The sequence below is a fragment of the Myotis daubentonii genome, chromosome 1, assembly GCF_963259705.1.
Source record: "Myotis daubentonii chromosome 1, mMyoDau2.1, whole genome shotgun sequence".
NCBI lineage: Eukaryota > Metazoa > Chordata > Mammalia > Chiroptera > Vespertilionidae > Myotis > Myotis daubentonii.
In genome coordinates this window covers 46,079,430-46,098,529 of record NC_081840.1, presented here as the reverse complement: position 1 = coordinate 46,098,529, position 19,100 = coordinate 46,079,430, and the positions used below count along the sequence as shown (strand labels likewise).

At 42.5% G+C, this 19,100-nt stretch overlaps 1 protein-coding gene across 5 annotated transcripts in view; it reads left to right on the top strand.

Moving 5' to 3' along the window:
- Nucleotides 1-19,100, top strand: part of ZNF609 (zinc finger protein 609) — a 247,543-nt gene that overhangs the window by 117,221 nt on the left and 111,222 nt on the right. The window contains exon 2 of one of the 5 annotated variants that reach the window (XM_059698596.1): nt 2,263-2,373. The exons of the other annotated variants lie outside the window; for them this stretch is intronic. Coding sequence (XP_059554579.1) covers nt 2,365-2,373 — 9 coding nt within the window. The 5' untranslated portion in view covers nt 2,263-2,364. The remainder of the gene's footprint in view (nt 1-2,262; nt 2,374-19,100) is intronic. 5 annotated transcript variants of the gene reach the window in all.

Here is a 19,100-nt window from a genome sequence, read left to right as displayed (position 1 = left end):
ATTACACACCTACACAAACTTTTCCCCTTTTCCTATTTCATTTTCTCCTTAACAGGTATCACTGTCTCACATACTATCTAATTTATTTTGGTTTTATCTGCCTCCCCCACAAAGGGATGTAAGCTCCATGAGGATAGAGATTTTTATCTGACTTGTTTGTCGCTGTAACTAGGGCCTCTCTTAGGCCATAGGGCTTCTTATCGCAAATTAGAAAAAAAAGTCTCCTTTCGAGGAGATTGCAGCCTTACACCAGGGATATAGCTTAGCTAGCAATGGCTTTCAGGCTCATCCCAGCCTCCTCAGCCAGGAGCCCTTATACAAGCCAAAATTGAACAACTGTTATATGACAGCCCTATGTACATCCATAGTGCTTACAACAGTGCTAGCATGTAGCAGGCACTGAATAAATTTTTGTAGAGTGACCAAATAATTCAGAGTGAAGGAGCGAGTGGCTATGAGATGAGAAGGTAGGCAAGAAACTGGATCTATGGTATTAGGGATTTCTAAGGAGTTTGATTTTTTTTTTCTCTACTAGCAGTCAGCTGGGAAGTCCCTTGGAATACTTTGAATCATAACCTTCTGTATTTTTTAATAAGCAGTGCAAGTAATTCTGTGGTAGGAAAAGGCCAATTTAGTTGAAGTCCAATTTAACAATACTTTTGGACCATGGCCCCAGGGATCTGTCTCCTGCCATCTTTACCCTTCTCTATTTGGCATTGCTAGCTATGTTGGTTTACCATCTGTCAAGCTCTGTGTGAGGGCCTTTGGGATAAGCTATATATAAAGCAAACATCTTTTTCTTGCAACCTCAAATCCAGACACAGTAGAGTAGAATTTTAAAAGCAGGTTTGTTGCAGAAAACCCAGGACCTCAGGTCCTTGTGATTGAATAGTGAGGGCTGGGAAAGGCGGAGGAAGTGAGGGTATCTGATAATTATTCTATTTAGGAACTTCCTGTGTGAATTAGTCAAAACCATCTCATTTTTCATCAGTTCCCATCTTCATACCCCAAAACACCAACCTTCACTGTTGTAATTTAGGGTTCTCTGTTTATTTAGGAGGTGACAGCTGGGATCTTGGCATTAAGTGACTGAGCTTTTGTTTCGCTTTCATGCTGATGTTTTTTTGGCAACCATGGCCACATTTCAGAGTTCACTTTCTCTCTGAAAGGTTTCATTGGCAGTTTTTTCTTACTGACTTTCTCTTCTGTGATCGGATGAGGATATAGCTTGAAAAAGAAGGAAACTGCAGAGATTTATTGATGGAGTTCCTGCCCCATCCGGCCCTAGACCTAGGACCTGCATACCTCTGATGAATCACTGCTGTTAGTATTTAGTATTTACTGATCCTTACTCCATGCTCGTACTGTGCAAAACACAGAATCTGCCCAAGGGACTTCATAGCTAAATCACCCACTTAACCTATTGGCTTTCTCCCTCCCTCATCTTTGTTGGTGGCTACAGGGAGGAAAATGGGAGATACAAAATTTTAAGCAAGAGGAAATCTAGACTGTGTCGCTTTATTGCTGCCTGGGAAGTAGCCTGGGAGTTCAGATGCAAGGATTTGTTGATGCTTTGTGCAGCTGCCATAAATCACCTGCTCTTGTTGGAGTGAGGATGAAGTATTTCCACATGGTTGCTCAAGTCTCTCTTTGCCCTGGTGCTCCCTCCCTCTTCTTCATTAATTGCTTAGCAGTTGCTGATGCAATTAAAACGGGATGTGTCTGCAGCCTTGGTGGTTTGCTGTCAGAGCCCTCTCTCTAAAGTCTTCATCTTGTTGCTAGGGATGGGTGAACATTTGATTCTGAAGCAAGAGGAGGGCGGGATCTGTGGCTGCAGTTAAGTATGCTTTTCTAAAAAGCAGCAGCTTGCAGAGCTAGATTTCTCCTGACACTCTAATAATTTTACCAAGACAAACCCTTGTCCCTTGTGTTGTTCATTATTGGGGCTTATATTTGGCAACACAGTATATAGAAATGAATCCTGCTGAATTGCTCTTGGTGTGATATAGAAAGTGCTTTTTACTTTTTAAATAACAAGAATAAGATGGAAACAGCAGTCTCAAAATGCAGAAGAGTCAAAACCAAATGTATGTGTTTCCATGAGAAAACAAGAACTTGGAGATGTTAAGAGGACTAGATTGCAGCATTTAGTCTGTTTTGGGTAACTGAGTAGAAAATACACTATACCTGTTATTATGTGCATCTCCCTCCTGGCCAGCATTTTCAGCCTCCTTCTGACTTGTTCCTTTTGCTTGTTTACAGATTTTAAAATGCCGCAAAAAGCTCAGAGGATCAAACCATTGTGTTTCTACTCATTTTCTGGTACAGGAGGGTTGACTCCTTGGCCAGTGCTGCTTGGTAATCATGTGGCAGGTGGGTTGGTGTGTGACATGAATTCTCCATCTGCTAACTTGCAGCCCAGACCACTCTATGTGTTTGCCACGTTCAAAGAGAAATCACACTTTCTACCACAGTGACAAAGTTCAGTGTACATGGGAATCACCCGGAGAGCATGTTAAATACAGGTTTCTAGGCTGAACCCCCAGTAAATCTGGGATGAGGTCCATATGTGTTTTTAATCCTCACCCAAGGATATTTTTTTCCCATTGATTTTTAGAGAGAGTAGAAGGAAGGGGGAGAGATAGAGAGAGAAACATCGATATGAGAGAGACACACTGATTGGTTGCCTCCTGCATGTGTCCTGACTGGGGTGGGGGATCGAGCTTGCAACCATGGCACATGCCCTTGACCAGACTCGAACCCAGGACCCTTCAGTCTGAGGACGGATGCTCTATCCACTGAGCCAAACTGACTAGAGCCGTATGCATTTTTCACAAACCCCCAGGAAGTGATGATGTTGCCAATCTGGAGACCACACTTAGAGTAGTAGGTCCAGGGATAAGGCCTTGCACATAGTTAAGACTCAGCAGTTGGTGATTCAATTTGATTTTTCAGGAAGTTAGGTCTCTCTTAGGATGTGATAGATTCCAAAGATTTTTATCTGCTCTTACTTTCAAGCAAAGCTAGTCTATTGAAATTATTATCTGAATTTTTAACTTTTAGCCCTCCCCCCACTCCCATCTCCACCCCCAAATCTCTTATAAGATCAACCATGTTTGTTGCTAGCTCTGTGTCTATTAGGTTGCTTGATTCTGATTAAGCAAAGATATAGTTACTTTGAAACTTAAATATTTTATATTTATATATAATTAGACAACTGACCTGATATTATGTACCTGGATAATAGGTTTCATATTTTTTCTAAGGTCTAGGGCAGCGGTCGGCAAACTGCAGCTTGTGAGCCACGTGCGGCTCTTTGGCCCCTTGAGTGTGGCTCTTCCACAAAATACCGACTTCTGCGCATGGGCCACGAAGTCTCAATCGCACTGTACATGCGCGCCCACGCGTGGTATTTTGTGGAAGAGCCACACTCAAGGGACCAAAGAGCCGCAGTTTGTTGACTACTGGTCTAGGGGAAGTGTGTTTCTTTGTGAACTCTAATTTATTAAATTCCTTCACCCACCCTGATTTGGTCAAATCACATTCTGTCCTGGCAGTGGGGATGACTATTGTTTCTTCTTATTAATAGATTTTATTTTTTAGAATAGTTTTAGATTTTCAGAGAAGTTGAGAAGATAGTATAGAGAATTCCCATATACCAGTATTCTCATAAAATCCAGTTTCCCTATTATTAACATCCCCTACTGTTAGTGTGATACATTTGTTACAATTAATGGACCAGTCAGTATTGATATTAGTATTAACTAAAGTCTATATCTTATTTAGATTACTTTAATTTTTTCCTGTTCCAGAATCATATATAGAATACCACATTATATTTAGTTGTGTCTCCTTAGGTTCCTCTTGTCTGTGGCAGTTTCTCAAATTTTCCTTGTTTTGATGATCTTGTCAGTTTTGAGTACTGGTCAGATATTTTGTAGGATGCTCCACTATGGGGATTTGTCTTAGTTTTTCTCATGATAAGACGGCACAATGGGTTATTGGGAAGATAACCACAGAGATAAAGTGCCATTTTTATCACATGATATTAAGCATACATACTATTGACATGATTTATAACTATTGATGTTGGCCTTGATCACCTAACTGAGACAGTGTTTGTCAGGTTCCTCACTTTTGTAAAGTTACCTTTTTCCCCCCTCCTCTTTCCATATTGTACTCCGGAGAGAAGTTACCATGCACAGTCTACAGCAGGGGTGGGCAAACTTTTTGACTCGAGGGCCACAATGGGTTCTTAAACTGGACCGGAGGGCCGGAACAAAAGCATGGATGGAGTGTTTGTGTGAACTAATATAAATTCAAAGTAAACATCATTACATAAAAGGGTACGGTCTTTTCTTTTTTTAGTTTTATTCATTTCAAACGGGCCGGATCCAGCCCGCGGGCCGTAGTTTGCCCACGGCTGGTCTACAGCGTAAAGGGTGGAGAGTTAATTGTGCTATACCTCCTTAAGAGCAGAGTATCTTCATAAATTACTATTTGGAATTTTACATGGGAGATTAGTCTCTCCTCCTCCATTTATTCATTTATCTAGTCATTTATATCAGTACTAGAAGCCCAGTACATGAAATTCATGCACGGGAGGGGGGTTGTCCCTCAGCCCAGCCTGCACCCTCTCCAATCTGGGGCCCCTCAGAGGATGTCCAACTGCCGGTTTAGGCCCGATCCCACCGGCAGTCAGACATCCCTCTCACAATCCGGGCTCCCAACCGCTCGCCTGCCTGGCTCCCAACTGCTTGCCTGCCTGCCTGCCTGATCACCCCCTAACCACTCCCCTGCCAGCCTGATCGATGCCTAACTGCTCCCCTGCCAGCCTGATCTTCCCCAACTGCCCTCCCCTCCCAGCCCGATCGCTCACAACTGCCCTCCCCTGCTGGCCCGGTCCTTCCCAACTGCCCTCCCCTGCAGGCCTGGTCCCCCCAACTGCCCTCCCCTGCTGACCTGGTCGCCCCTAACTGCCCTCCCCTGCTGGCCTGGTTGCCCACAACTGCCCTCCCTGCTGGCCATCTTGTGGCTGTGGGTGTGGGTGCCACCATCTTTGAGGGCGTGACAGTCAATTAGCATATTCCCTCCTTATTGGCTGTGGGTGCCACCATCTTTTGGGGGCGTGGCAGTCAATTAGCATATTCCCTCCTTATTGGCCGTGGGTGCCACCATCTTTGGAGGCAGAGCAGTCAATTAGCATACTCCTTATTGGCTGTGGGCATCACCATTTTGCCACAGCATGAGGGTCAATTAGCATATTCCCATTTTATTAGATAGGATGGACTCATGGATATATGTTTTATATTTTGGGTTATAATTCAATACTACTTTATTGTGTTGTTCAAATTGTTTTAACTTTAGTCATTGGGAGCCCTTTCAGTCAGTTTTTGTATTCCTTTAACATATCACTAGTGTGTGTGTGTGTGTGTGTGCAGGTGCACACACACACACACACACAGGCACATGCATGAATGTTCGCCCATGCATACATTCTTGTGTGCATGGTTGTTTGAGCACTTTTTCCATTCTGGCACTGCAAAATGCAGTAGACTCCTCTTGTATAAATATTTCCTGCCCCAGCTCGGGAATCAGCCATTTCTCTAAGGAACCCTGACTCCTTTTATTGGAGAACTAGAGGCCCGATGCACGAAAATTCATGTGAGAGTAGGCCTTCCTTCCCCCAGCTGCCGGCACCAGCTTCCCTCCGGCCCTGGCTTCGTCAGGAAGGACGTTCAGAATGATGTCTGGTTTAATTAGCATATTACCCTTTTATTAGTATAGATGGTATTAGAAAACAAGATCTAGCCCCTAGGCATGCTTTTTGCTACTGGAGTAAGGGCATTATTTTTTAAACAAACATATTATTACCATTATATTATATTTTTTTTATAGTACAGTAGTTCCTCTTTATATTTAGGTTTACTTTCCATGGTTTCAGTTATCAGCAGTCAGCCATGGTCCAAAAACATAAAATTCCCAAAATTAACAATTTATAAGTTAAAATGCATGCCATTCTGAGTAGAGTGATAAAATCTCCACAGTGTATACACTACCTGCCCATTAGTCACTTGGCCATCTTGGTTATCAGACTGTTATTGTATCACAGTGCTGGTGTTAACCTTTATTTTAACTTAATGGCCCCAAAGCACAAGAGTAGTGATGCTTGCAATTTGGATATGCAGAAGAGAAGTCATTAAATGCTTACTTTTAAGTAAAAAGGCATGTACTAGTATATATAGGGAAAAACATCATATGTGTAGGATTCAGTACTATCTGCAGCTTCAAGCATCCACTGGGGGTCTTGGAACATTCACCCTACTGGATAAGAGGAAACTACTATATTAGTAAATAGACCAATTTGTTGCTATTAAACTTAAATATAGTTCCTACAAAGGTTGAGACTACATTGTGTACAAGATCTATATTAATCCTTCAAATGCTTATTATTTTAGATAGGCTTATGTAGTTTAAATCAAATTTCTCCCTTTAAGAGATTTTCCTAGTACTGAGTGAGCCTTGACTATTGTGTCTGAGAATGCTGGATCAACTGTAGGCATTGAAGAGCAACAAGACATCAGGGAACCAAGGGAAGACGAATGTTCCCTGCTTACACAGTTTTTATTAAAGGAGAAAAGGAGATAATGTCCCAGAACACCAGTGTTTTGAACATTAACACCTAGAGGTTGGCTATGAGAAGAAAATAGAAGGTTGAAGCAGAAATTGCCTAATGGTCAAAGAAGGGATTTGACTCCTCAGTATATAGCATTTTACACTTATGAAATTTCTGCATTGTAAATCTTATGGAAACAGAATGGAAGTAATAATCATTGTGGAAGTTCTTTTATTTCCTCTGAGAGGTTGACATCTTTGTTTTCTCCTGATACTGAATTCCCTCTTCTTTTTTAGGGTTTTGTGTGCTATTAATTATATAAATAAACTAGAGGCCCGGTGCATGAATTTGTGCACAGGTGGGGTCTGGCTGGCCCACCCCAATCGGGGCTGATTGGGCTGGGCCGGCAGGGGAGTGGACGTGGGAGGTTGGCCGGCTGGCTCGGCCCCTAATGGGGAAGGTGGGGAGGGATGATCGGGGGTGGGGCCAGCCTGTGGTAGGGGGGTCACGGGTGGTTGGTCATCCGTCCCTGCCCCCGGTCAAACTCTCAGTCAAGGGGACAATTTGCATATTAGCCTTTTATTATATAAGAAAAGATCCTGGGCAGTATGGCTATGTGTAGGACTGTGTTTACAAAAAGAAGTTTTTGAAATTTTGGCAAGGTGAACTTAATGATGTAGTCACTCGAACTTTGCCAATATTTGGAACTTTTAATCTACATTCTAGCCAATCAAGCTGGCTTTACTCAACTGAAAAGATATAAATATGAAAAGAATTACTTGATATAATTGAGAAATTATTAAAATTAGAGACTAATCAGGATTAGGCACCTTAAGAAATCAAAACCCTTGGTTTGGCTTCTTTTAGGTTTAATTTATTTTATTTATATCAAAACTTGCATATGTAAATATGGTTTTTGTTATTAATAACTACTGTTTATTCAGTGCCTGCTTGCTGCCAATTTCATGAGGCTTTAAATATTAACACTGACTTGTGGCTAGCTTAAATGTATTATAAATCTGATACAGACTTCTATAGTCATGTGCTTCTCAGTTTCTATGTCAATTAAGAATTCATCGCCGAAACCGGTTTGGCTCAGTGGATAGAGCTTCGGCCTGCAGACTGAAAGGTCCCAGGTTCGATTCCGGTCAAGGGCATGTACCTGGGTTGCGGGCACATCCCCAGTAGGAGATGTGCAGGAGGCAGCTAATCGATGTTTCTCTTTCATCGATGTTTCTAACTCTCTATCTCTCTCCCTTCGTCTCTGTAAAAAATCAATAAAATATATTTTAAAAAAAAGAACTCATCATCAATTTCTTCTAAAAATTAAGAGTCAGTACACATCATTGTCAAAATTATATTCAACAATGGGGCCTAGAATTTTTTTAATTTGGCTAAACTATCTTTCTTGTCTGAAAAGCAAGAATAAACTTGCAGTGTCTTGAAAAATGTATTTTCCATACACCGTCTATGAAGTTACTGGAAAATGTACTTCACAAAATAAGGGTGTAAAACTGGAAAGAGGTAAACATGAGAGGAAATAGGAAATCCAATAAACAAGAAAGACTAGGGCAGTGGTCAGCAAACTGAGGCTCGCGAGCCACATGCGGCTCTTTGGCCCCTTGAGTGTGGCCACGAAGTTTCAATCGCACTGTACGTGCACACCCGCACGTGGTATTTTGTGGAAGAGCCACACTCAAGGGGCCGCAGTTTGCCGACCACTGGACTAGGGCATTCCTTAGAATAGTGGAGATTTCAGATAACAGTTTACCAGCACTGAGGGGTCAGCCACTCCACATTGGAGAAGATGCGAAGTCTCCAAAAGAGACTTCTTTAGGAAGATGGACTAGAATACAGTGGGGCCTTGACTTATGAGTTTAATTCGTTCCAAGACCGAGCTGGTTAAGGAGCTCGTTAACTCAAATTACTCTAACAACTCGATGCAAAAAATCAGCCGAGAGACAGCTGGTATCTCAAAAAACTCGTTAGTCGGGACACTTGTAAGTCAAGGCCCCACTGTACTTGATGGGTCTAAATATGTACTTGAGAGAAAAATCATACAGTTGACAAAGATTTTCTGGGGTGAAATGTTGATGAATATGTAGAAAATCTAAGCAAATGAATAAAAAAGATAATAGTTACAGGAAAAGCAAAGAGTTGTACAGGAAAGAAAAAAGCATCATGGTTTACTGTATGACTCAAGTGTAAATAAGGCTTACATAGTCATTGTAATGTATACTGAATATTGAACTAATCAAAATTACAGTCATTATATAGGGTAGTTAAGGAGGTAGAAAGGATGTATGTCTATGATGAATACTGAAGGAGAAAATATATCTAAATCATTTTTCAAAGTGGTAAATCAATTAGTAGCAACACAAGCAGTCTTAGAAACATGGAGCTCAGTTCCAAAATAATCGGTTAAAAGATGTGCAAGTGGTTTGCCTGGAGGGAGTAGAAGTGGGACAACAACAGGGGCAAGGGCTTCTGTTTTTCTTAACAAACTTTGTAGACCTCTAACTCTTTCAGCTCACTTTGATTTTTAAAAATAACTGTGTACCTAGGAGGAAAATGTTAAAGGAAAAAAACACACACGCTTAGTTTAAAACACAATTATTCTCTAACTAAATTTTACTGTGGTAAGAATCTTAGTTCAGTGCATATATCTGTGTTTCAAATTTCTGTTTTATCAGTTAATATGCTTTGTCTGCCCATAACAGAAACCCTATTTTTAAATGGCTTAATAAGGAATTTCAGAGCTAGGTCAGGTTTGGGGGGTTTTGTTTGTTTTGGATAATGTGATGACTGCAGCTTTGTAAGCTTTCATCCAAATACCACTACATGAGGATGAGGTTACGAAGGGAAACCTGCTTTATTTCCTAGGAGCAAGAAGCCTTTTCCAGAAACTCGAAGCAGACTTTGGTCCTCACATCTCTTTGACCATATTGGGTCATAAGCCCTCTTTTAAACAAGTCACTGACAAGGGGAATGGGATTTCTGTGATTGTCTTTGATTGATCGTCTCAGGTGAAATGTACGTGAGGTGTCAATCACAGTATCTTCTACCCCAGTCATTACCTAGTAAGTGCTTATTGAGAACCCACTGTTCTTTCAAGAAGCTTTACTGCTTAAAGGAAAAAAGAAAATAAGTGGATAAAACAACTGATCATCAATATGGACAGTGCCACAGGTACCCAGTAAATATTTATTGAGTGAATTAGGTAAATGTAAGTAAAACTTTTTGACATAGATATGTGGTTTGGGAGTTCTAAATTAGGGAAAAATACATGAAGTTTAGATTAGACCAGGAAGCTTCTTGAAGAAAAAAGACTTGAACTACTGTTTACTCATTAGCTAGTCACAGTGCTGTCCTACTAGAATAAATATACTTTTGTCCAGTGGTGTGCTGGTAAATGTTTAACGAGCCTGGAGGGGAGGGTACAGGGCTTATCTGTAGTGTTTACCAATTTCCATGGCATAAATAATCTTACCCTGGCCAATTTCAGTATATCAACATGGAATCAACTGCCTTGCACATCACTGCTTCTCTCTAACAGCATTTTAAAAAATACATTTTTTTTTATTGATTTCAGAGAGGTGGGGAGAGAGAGAAAGATAGAAACATCAGTGATGAGAGAGAATCAAGGGCACAAATTCGTGCACCTTGAAAGGAACTGTAGGCCACAAGGCTGCGGTGGGCACAGGGGCGGGTCTCGGCCCATCCTCTGTTCCCACCGCCTGGCCTCTCCCGCTGTGGCCCCTGGTCCCCTGTCTGCTGGCAGCCCCACTCCTGCTGCTCCCATGTGCTGATGGCATTGGCCCCACTCACACCCACTGACAGCACAGAGCAATTGGGGCCAGCACCGTCAGTGGGTGCGAACCGTGGCTGCTGCCCTGATCGCCCCTCAGGAGCAGGGGGAGGTGGAGAAGCCCTCAGGGGCAATTGGGGCCAGCAGCTGCTGCCTAAACCCGCTGATGGCGCCTAGTGGGCAGTATTGGCGCCAGGTGCTGGCAGCAAGAGCGAGTGGGGCCGGCGCCGGCAGTGGGTGCGAGTGCCAGGCAGGATCATGGCATGCGGGAGCAAAGAATTTTCAGTAACCACCAGAGGCTCGCCCCAATGACAGCGACCTTGGTCTGGCAGCCCCGCTCACCTGCTCCACCATCCTGCCGCAGCCAATGCCTGCCATGTTCCGTTCTCTGCCACCTTCTGCCGACGCCCCCCATGTTCTGTGTGTGCCCCCTGTTGGTTAGTGCACATCATAGCAACCAGTTGTTTGGTTGTTCTGTCGTTCGGTCTATTTGTATATTTGCCTTTTATTTACATAGGATTGATTTCAGGGAGGGAGGGAGAGGAGAGAGAGATAGAAAGAAACATTAATGATGAAAGATAATCATTAATTGGCTGCCTTCTGCATGTGCCTTGACCAGGACTCGAACCATGATATTCTCTCTCTCTCTCTCTTTCTCTCTTTTTCAAAAATTTTTTTTTATTGATTTCAGAGAGGAGGGGAGAGGGAGAGTGACAGAAACATCAGTGATGAGAGAGAATCATTGATCAGCTGCCCCCCACTGGGGATTGAGCCCACAACCTGGGCATGTGCCCTTAACTGGAATCGACCCGGGACTCTTCAGTCCTCTATCCACTGAGCCAAATTAGCTAGCGCAAACCATGATCTCTTAGTTCATATGCTCAACCACTTAGCCACATTGGCCAGGCTGTAGCAGCATTTTTAATATTTAGAATTAACCTACTAAAACTACATATTGATAAAAGGAACATTTAGCTTTCTTAGCCTTGTAAATGATCAAGGATAAAATCTATATTACCAATATAAGGTAGGTAGTTTTAGTGTTTTAGACAGTGGTGTCTTGGAGAATTATAATTTTAAGGTAGTATTAAGTACTGGTCTTTGTAGATTTTGGGAAATGAAAAGGCCTTGCTGTTAGTTTTTAGGTGCTAGATGAAATGTTACTAATTCAGTATTTATGGAGCACCAACTGTGTGCTGTGTGCTATAAAAACAAAAATAAATAAGACCAGAATCTCAAGGGCCTCCCCCAGTGTGTTGGGAAGACAATTATCAACAGATAACTTTCATTGGAAGAAGAGTATTAAGGGTTCTTGAGTTTTTAAGTGCCATGAGAACACAAGGAGAGGACAGCTAAATTTGGGGACATCATGGAAGGGCATACTTGAATTAAATCTTGAAAGGAAATATGGCATTTCCATCAGAGACAAAGGAAAAGGATCATTTCAGGCAGTAGGAATAACATGTCCCTAAATGCTGAGGGATGAAAAATCTGACATTTTCTTTGCTTTTACTTAGATTTGCAGGTAAAGTTCAGGATGGGTAGACTATAGAGAAGAGAAAGAAAAATAAGCCAAGGTCAGATTGCAAAAGGCCTTAAATTAGAATAAGTTTGGATTTCGTTATTAAATATGAAACTCCTTAATATAAATAAGATTTTAATTTGTAAGTTTCTGTTTCTCTATCTCTTTATCTAAACTGGGTGTTTATCATTTTTTTTAAATTAAATCTTTATTGTTCAGATTATTACATTTGTTCCTCTTTTTTCCCCCCATAACTCCCCTCCTCCCAGTTCCCGCCCCACCCTCCGCCCTCACTCCCCACCCACTGTCCTCATCCATAGGTGCACGATTTTTGTCCAGTCTCTTCCCGCATCTCCCACACCCCTTTCCCCCCCAAGAATTGTCAGTCCATTCCCTTTCTATGTCCCTGATTCTATTATGATCACCAGATTATTCACTTGATTCTTAGATTCACTTGTTGATAGATGCATATTTGTTGTTCATAATTTGTATCTTTACCTTTTTCTTCTTCCTCTTCTTAAAGGATACCTTTCAGCATTTCATATAATACTGGTTTGGTGGTGATGAACTCCTTTAGCTTTTCCTTATCTGTGAAGCTCTTTATCTGACCTTCAGTTCTGAATGAAAGCTTTGTTGGATAAAGTAATCTTGGTTGTAGGTTCTTGGTATTCATCACTTTGGATATTTCTTGCCATTCCCTTCTGGCCTGCATAGTTTCTGTTGAGAAATCAGCTGACAGTCGTATGGGTATTCCCTTGTAGGTAACTGAGTTTCTTTCTCTTGCTGCTTTTAAGATTCTCTCTTTGTCTTTTGCTCTTGGCATTTTAATGATGATGTGTCTTGGTGTGGTCCTCTTTTGATTCCTTTTGTTTGGGGTTCTCTGTGATTCCTGGACCTGTAAGTCTATTTCTTTCACCAGGTGGGGAAAGTTTTCTGTCATTATTTCTTCAAATAGGTTTTCAATATCTTGCTCTCTCTCATCTTCTGGCACCCCTATAATTCTGATGTTTGTACGCTTGAAGCTGTCCCAGAGGCTCCTTACACTATCTTCGTATTTTCGGATTCTTTTTTCATTTTGCTTTTCAGGTTGGGTGTTTTTTCCTTCTTCGTATTTCAAATCTTTGCCTTGATTCTTGCACTCCTCTGGTCTGCTGTTGGGAGTCTGTATAGTATTTGTTATTTCAGTCCGTGTATGCTTAATTTCTAGTTGGTTCTTTATCATAACATCGAGGGTCTCATTAGTTTTCTTGAGGATCTCACTACATTTATTGATGGCTTCTAGACAGTTCTTAAGAGACCTTAAAAGTGTGGTTCTGAACTCAATAGCCTCCATTGACAGTTTTGTCCTGTTTCTTTGTCTCCGCATTTTTTATGCTTTCTTGGTACACCCCCTAGTGGTCTTTGTGCGCAGTCTTGTTGTAGTTAAGCCTTGATTGATGTCGGCAATACCGGGGGTGATTTGACCTCCAGGCTAACTGGCTATGAGAGTCAGCTGTGTCTGCAGTTGGAGAGCTTCTGTGCTGAATCTCTAGGGAGGTGCTAATCTAGCGTTTGCCTGAGGCTATCCGGCAAATGGCTCTGCGCAGGGCTTGGGCGGGGCGGGTCCCCGGGGCTCTACAGGGTGGGCAGGAGCGAGCAGTTATGGCTGCTCTCAGTTCCGTCCCTAGGGGCTCTGCCTCACAGAGTCCCAGCAACCGCTGCAAACCTCGGAGAGAAAGCTGCCTTCGAGTTCCGACCGAAGCCAGACAGTCTCGCTTCTCCCGTTTGAGTCTGGGTCCCTACAGACTCGCCCGGATCTGGAGCTCAGAGTCTGAAACTCCCTCCCGATTGAAAACAACAACCGCGCCCTCCGCTGCCAGCCCGCTCCGCGCGCACTCCGCACCTGAGTATTTCACTTCAGCACTGCGCCTCCTCTGAGTCTGGGTATGATATTTTCTTTCCTCCTAGTTGTAGAATTTCCACTCAGCCAGCCTTCCTGTGGTTCTGGATAATGTCCGTTCTGTCTTTAGTTGTTTTTCTGAAGTCTCATTTTTTATAATTATGTTAATTTGGTGGGAGAGTTGCTTTGCCCTTTTAATTTGTGTCTTTCTAATTGTTAGTGTGGTTGAATATTATTTAAAAACTAGGGGCCCGGTGCACGAAATTCGTGCACTGGGTGTGGGGCGGGGGGGAGTGTCCCTCAGCCCAGCCTGCCCCCTCTTCACATACTGGGAGCCCTCAGGCATTGACCCCCATCACCCTCCAATCGCAGGATCAGCCCCTTGCCCAGGCCTGACACCTCTGGCCTAGGCGTCCGGCCCGGGCAGCGGGGACCTGCAGTGGCAGCGGGGGGCGCCACGATCGCGCGGGCTCCGCCCCAGCCCCTGCAGGATGCCTCTGGCTGAGGTGTCCGGCCCGGGCAGCGGGGACCCACAGCTGCAGCGGCCCCGTGATCGTGGGCTTTGCTTTAGGCCCAGGCAAGGGGCCCCTAGCTCCTGGGACTGCCAGCTTCAACCGTGCCCAGCTCCCATCGCTGGCTCCACCCCTACTTCCTGCTATCACTGGCCAGGGCGGAAAAGGCACCTGATTCTCCGATCATGGCTGGGGGGCAGGGCAAAGGCGGCCCCAGGGCCGCCTTTGCCCTGCCCCCCAGCTCTTAGCTCCCCCCTGGGTTTCCGATCACTGTCAGTGGCAGGGGGCTTCTTCCTGCTTTCCCTTTCGCCTCCCTGCATTGTGCCTACATATGCAAATTAACTGCCAATCTTAGTTGGCAGTTAATTTGCATATAGCCCTGATTAGCCAATGAAAAGGGTATCGTCGTACGCCAATTACCATTTTTCTCTTTTATTAGTGTAGATATATTGATCATTTGTATTTTTTCTATATATTGCTTGTTCATATACTTTACTCAATTTTATATGGAATCTTTTATTTTTCTGAATTATTTATATAAAATGTACCCTTTTTCTTTCTTGCCACTTGCAAATCATTGTCTCTTCTTTTTCTCTAAAACCTCCCAGGATTATGTCTTGTCATGTCTGTTTCAGTCATCTTTAGTTTCTCCATCATTCTTTAATGTGTATGTTTACTTCATTTACATTTAATGTAATTACTGGTGAGATTTATGCCTACCATTTTGCTATTTATTTTCTATGTCGTGTCTTTTTTGTTCCTCTACAACAGTCTTTGTTAAATAGATAGGTTCTAGTGTACCAGTTTAATCCCCTTGTAGTTTCCTAAAATATTTTTAGTTATTTTCTCAGTAGTACACTACTAAGATTACACTAACATCCTATCCAATAAAGAGGGAATGTGCAAATTGACTGTCACACTGTCACAAAGATGGTGGCACCCACAGCCACAAGATGGTGGCGCCTCCCCTCAGCCCCGCCAGAGTCCCCAGTCCTTTCAGCCCTGCTGTGGGCTCCATAGGCATGCAGGCAAGCCTCCGATGGCGGCTGCTCAGCTGCCCAGGGCTGCCCGTGGCTCAGGTAACTAGGGCCAGCCGAGGTTTGCACTGCTGGCAGTGGCAGCAGCAGAGGTGTGAAGGGGGCATTGCCTTCCCCTGATCTCTGGGTCACCTCCTGCCCCTGAGGGCTCCTGGACTGTGAGAGGGGGAAGGCCGGGATGAGGGACCACCCCCCTCCAGTGCATGAATTTTCATGCACCGGGCCTCTAGTCTTAATTTATAACAATCTAGTGTGGGTTAATACAATTTCATTTCAATAATATGCAAAATCTTTGTTCTCTGTTCCCTCCTCTCTCTCCTTTGTGCTATTATTATCATACAAATGACATATTTAAACATTATGTGCCCATCAACACAGATTATAATTATTGCTTTATGCAGGTATCTTTTTAATTAGATAAGAGAAACAAAAAGGTACAAACAAAAAATTTACATCATGTTTTGTATTTATCTACTGTGGTAGACAGAATAATGACCCCTTGGAAAATCTGTGTCTCAATACCTGGAACCTGTGAATATATTACCTTAAATAGCAAAAAAAGACTTTATAGGTATGATTAAGTTAAGGATTTTGAAATAGAGGTTAGCCTGATTTAACCTCTGTTAAATGTAATCACAGGTGGGCCCAGTGTAATCACAGGGTTTTTTGTTTTTTTTTTAAAGTATTGGTTTTGATTTATTTATTTATTTATTTATTTATTTATTTATTTATTTATTTTAATATATTTTATTGATTTTTTACAGAGAGGAAGGGAGAGAGAGATAGAGAGTTAGAAACATCGATGGGAGAGAAACATTGATCAGCCGCCTCCTGCACACTCCCACTGGGGATGTACCCGCAACCCAGGCACATGCCCCTGACCGGAATCGAACCTGGGACCCTTCAGTCCGCAGGCCGACGCTCCATCCACTGAGCCAAACCAGTTTCGGCATCACAGGGTTTTTATAAGGAAAAAAGCAGGAAAGTAATGGGGAGAGTTTTAAAGATACTATACTGTTGACTTGAAAGATGGAGGAAGGGACTATGAAACAAGGAATGCAAGTGTAGCCTCTAAAAGCTGGAAAAAGCAAGAAAATGGATTTCCCCCCTAAAACTTCTACAAAGAAATGTAGCCCTGCCCACTTCTTGATTTTTAGCCCAGTGAACTATTTTAGCCTTCCAGCCTCCAGAACTGTATAAATTGTATTGTTTTAAGCCTCTAAATTTGTGTTAATATGTTGCAACATCAGTAAGAAACCAATAAAACAAGAAGTTAGCTTTATTAGTTCATGATTTCTTCCTGTGGATTCAAGTTACTGTCTATACTATCCTTTCATCCTGAAGAATTCCACTTAGTAGCCCTAGCTGGTTTGGCTCAGTGGATAGAGCCTCGGCTTGCCCCCTGAAGGGTCCCAGTTCAATTCTGGTCAAGGGCACATGCCTGGGTTGCAGGCTCAATTCCCAGTAGGGAGCATGCAAGAGGCAGCCGATCAATGATTCTCTCTCATCATTGATGTTTCTATCTCTCTCTCCCTCCCTGAAAAAAAAAAAAAAAAAAAATATATATATATATATATATATATATATATATATATATATATATATATATATATATATATATGAATTTTACTTAGTGTATCTATAGGGCAGGTCTGCTAGCATTGACTTGTCTCCATTTTTGTTTATCTGGGAATATCTTCATTTCTCCTGGTTTTTGAAGAATAGTTTTGAGGGGTGTAAAATATAACACTCAACCAGGCAATTGACAGCTGTGTTTTAGCCTTCACTTCCTGCTTGTACAGAGCCTCAGGATCAATCAGAATTGAGACTTAGAGCCTTCTCAGGCCTTTCCTGAGGATGTGTTCAGCCCTGGGCCTGCACACAGCCTTTTGTATACTTGTGACCTTCTAGATCCCCAGGAACACATCAGAGCTTTTCAAAGCCCCTGTGGATATCTCCTTCCTTGGCTTTACTTTTTAAGCTTTTTTGCTAATTTATTATTTGCCCCAACTGTTATCCACTGACTCATGCAACCACTGAGTTAAATGAACACTTGTCTGCATCTTCAACCAATGCTCCCATCCCCAGGGGAAAGGCTTTTCACACTGGGCAAGCTCTAAGACTGATTAGATAGACAACCTTGCATGTTGGGGGTCTCCCAGGAAACCAATTAAAAAGGTCAAATAATGACAGTTTGGGGGGAATGAAGCTTTGAAGGCACCCCAGCCCTCTCTTGCCCCCTTGGGTGGTTGTCAGGTTGATGTTTTTCATTGTGATTGTAAACTGTTGATTTTCAGAATGGGATGGGATTATGTTGTTCTTGAATACAAGCAAGAGCTTCCATCCATTCTACACAGATCTTCCCATTTATCTTTACCCACATGTACCCATTTACCTGTGTCTTTGCCCATGAGCTGCTTGTGTACCTATGCAGAGCTAATCGTTCCTCTTATACATAAGATCTCTTCCTCTTGTTTACTCAAGGACCTCACTTCAGCATTTCTCCTTTTTTCCTATTGCATAATTACTGTTTCTGTATATAAGATCATTCCCATCAGCATCAAACATGCACTAAATATCTTTAATTTTTTTTTTTTTAAAAAAGAGCCCTCTTTTGATCCCACATCCTCATTTAGGAAGTACCCTATATGTCTGCTCCCTTTAGCAAAACTTCTCAAAGATCAGTCTATTTTCCAATTATACTGTAGACCCAATTATAGTCTACACAGCCATTTCCATTCCTCTTTTCGCTTTCTCTCCTAAAGCAATCTTTTTTTATTTTATTTTAGTTTATTGCTTAAAGTATTACAAAGGGTATTACATATGTGTCCTTTTTTTCCCCCCCGCCCTTGACAATCCCCTGGCTTCCCCTACCCCCCAGTGTCTTATGTCCATTGGTTATGCTTATATGCATGCATACAAGTCCTTTGGTTGATCTCTTACCCCTCTCCCTCCTGCCTCCCAACCCTCCCCAGCCTTCCCGCTGCAGTTTGACAATCTGTTTGAGGCAGCTCTGCCTCTGTATCTATTATTGTTCAAAAGATTATAATGGTCTCTGTTGTCCATGAATGAGTGAGATCATGTGGTATTTTTCCTTTATTGACTGGCTTATTTCACTTAGCATAATGCTCTCCAGTTCCATCCATGCCGTTGCAAAAGGTAAGAGTTCCTTCTTTTTTACAGCAGCATAGTATTCCATCGTGTAGATGTACCACAGTTTTCTAATCCATTCATCTACTGATGGGCACTTAGGCTGTTTCCAGATCTTAGCTATGGTGAATTGTGCTGCTATGAACATAGGGGTGCATATATCCTTTCTGACTGGTGTGTCTGGTTTCTTGGGATATATTCCTAGAAGTGGGATCACAGGGTCAAATGGGAGTTCCATTTTCAGTTTTTTGAGGAAACTCCATACTGTCTTCCATAGTGGCTGCACCAGCCTGCATTCCCACCAGCAGTGCACGAGTGTTCCTTTTTCTCCACATCCTCTCCAGCACTTGTCATTTGTTGATTTGTTGATGATAGCCAGTCTGACAGGTGTGAGATGGTACCTCATTGTTGTTTTGATTTGCATCTCTCGGATGATTAGTGACTTTGAGCATGTTTTCATGTCTCTTGGCTTTCTGGATGTCCTCTTTTGAAAGGTGTCTATTTAGGTCCTTGGCCCATTTTTTGATTGGATTGTTTATCTTCCTTTTGTTGAGTTGTATGAGTTCCCTATAAATG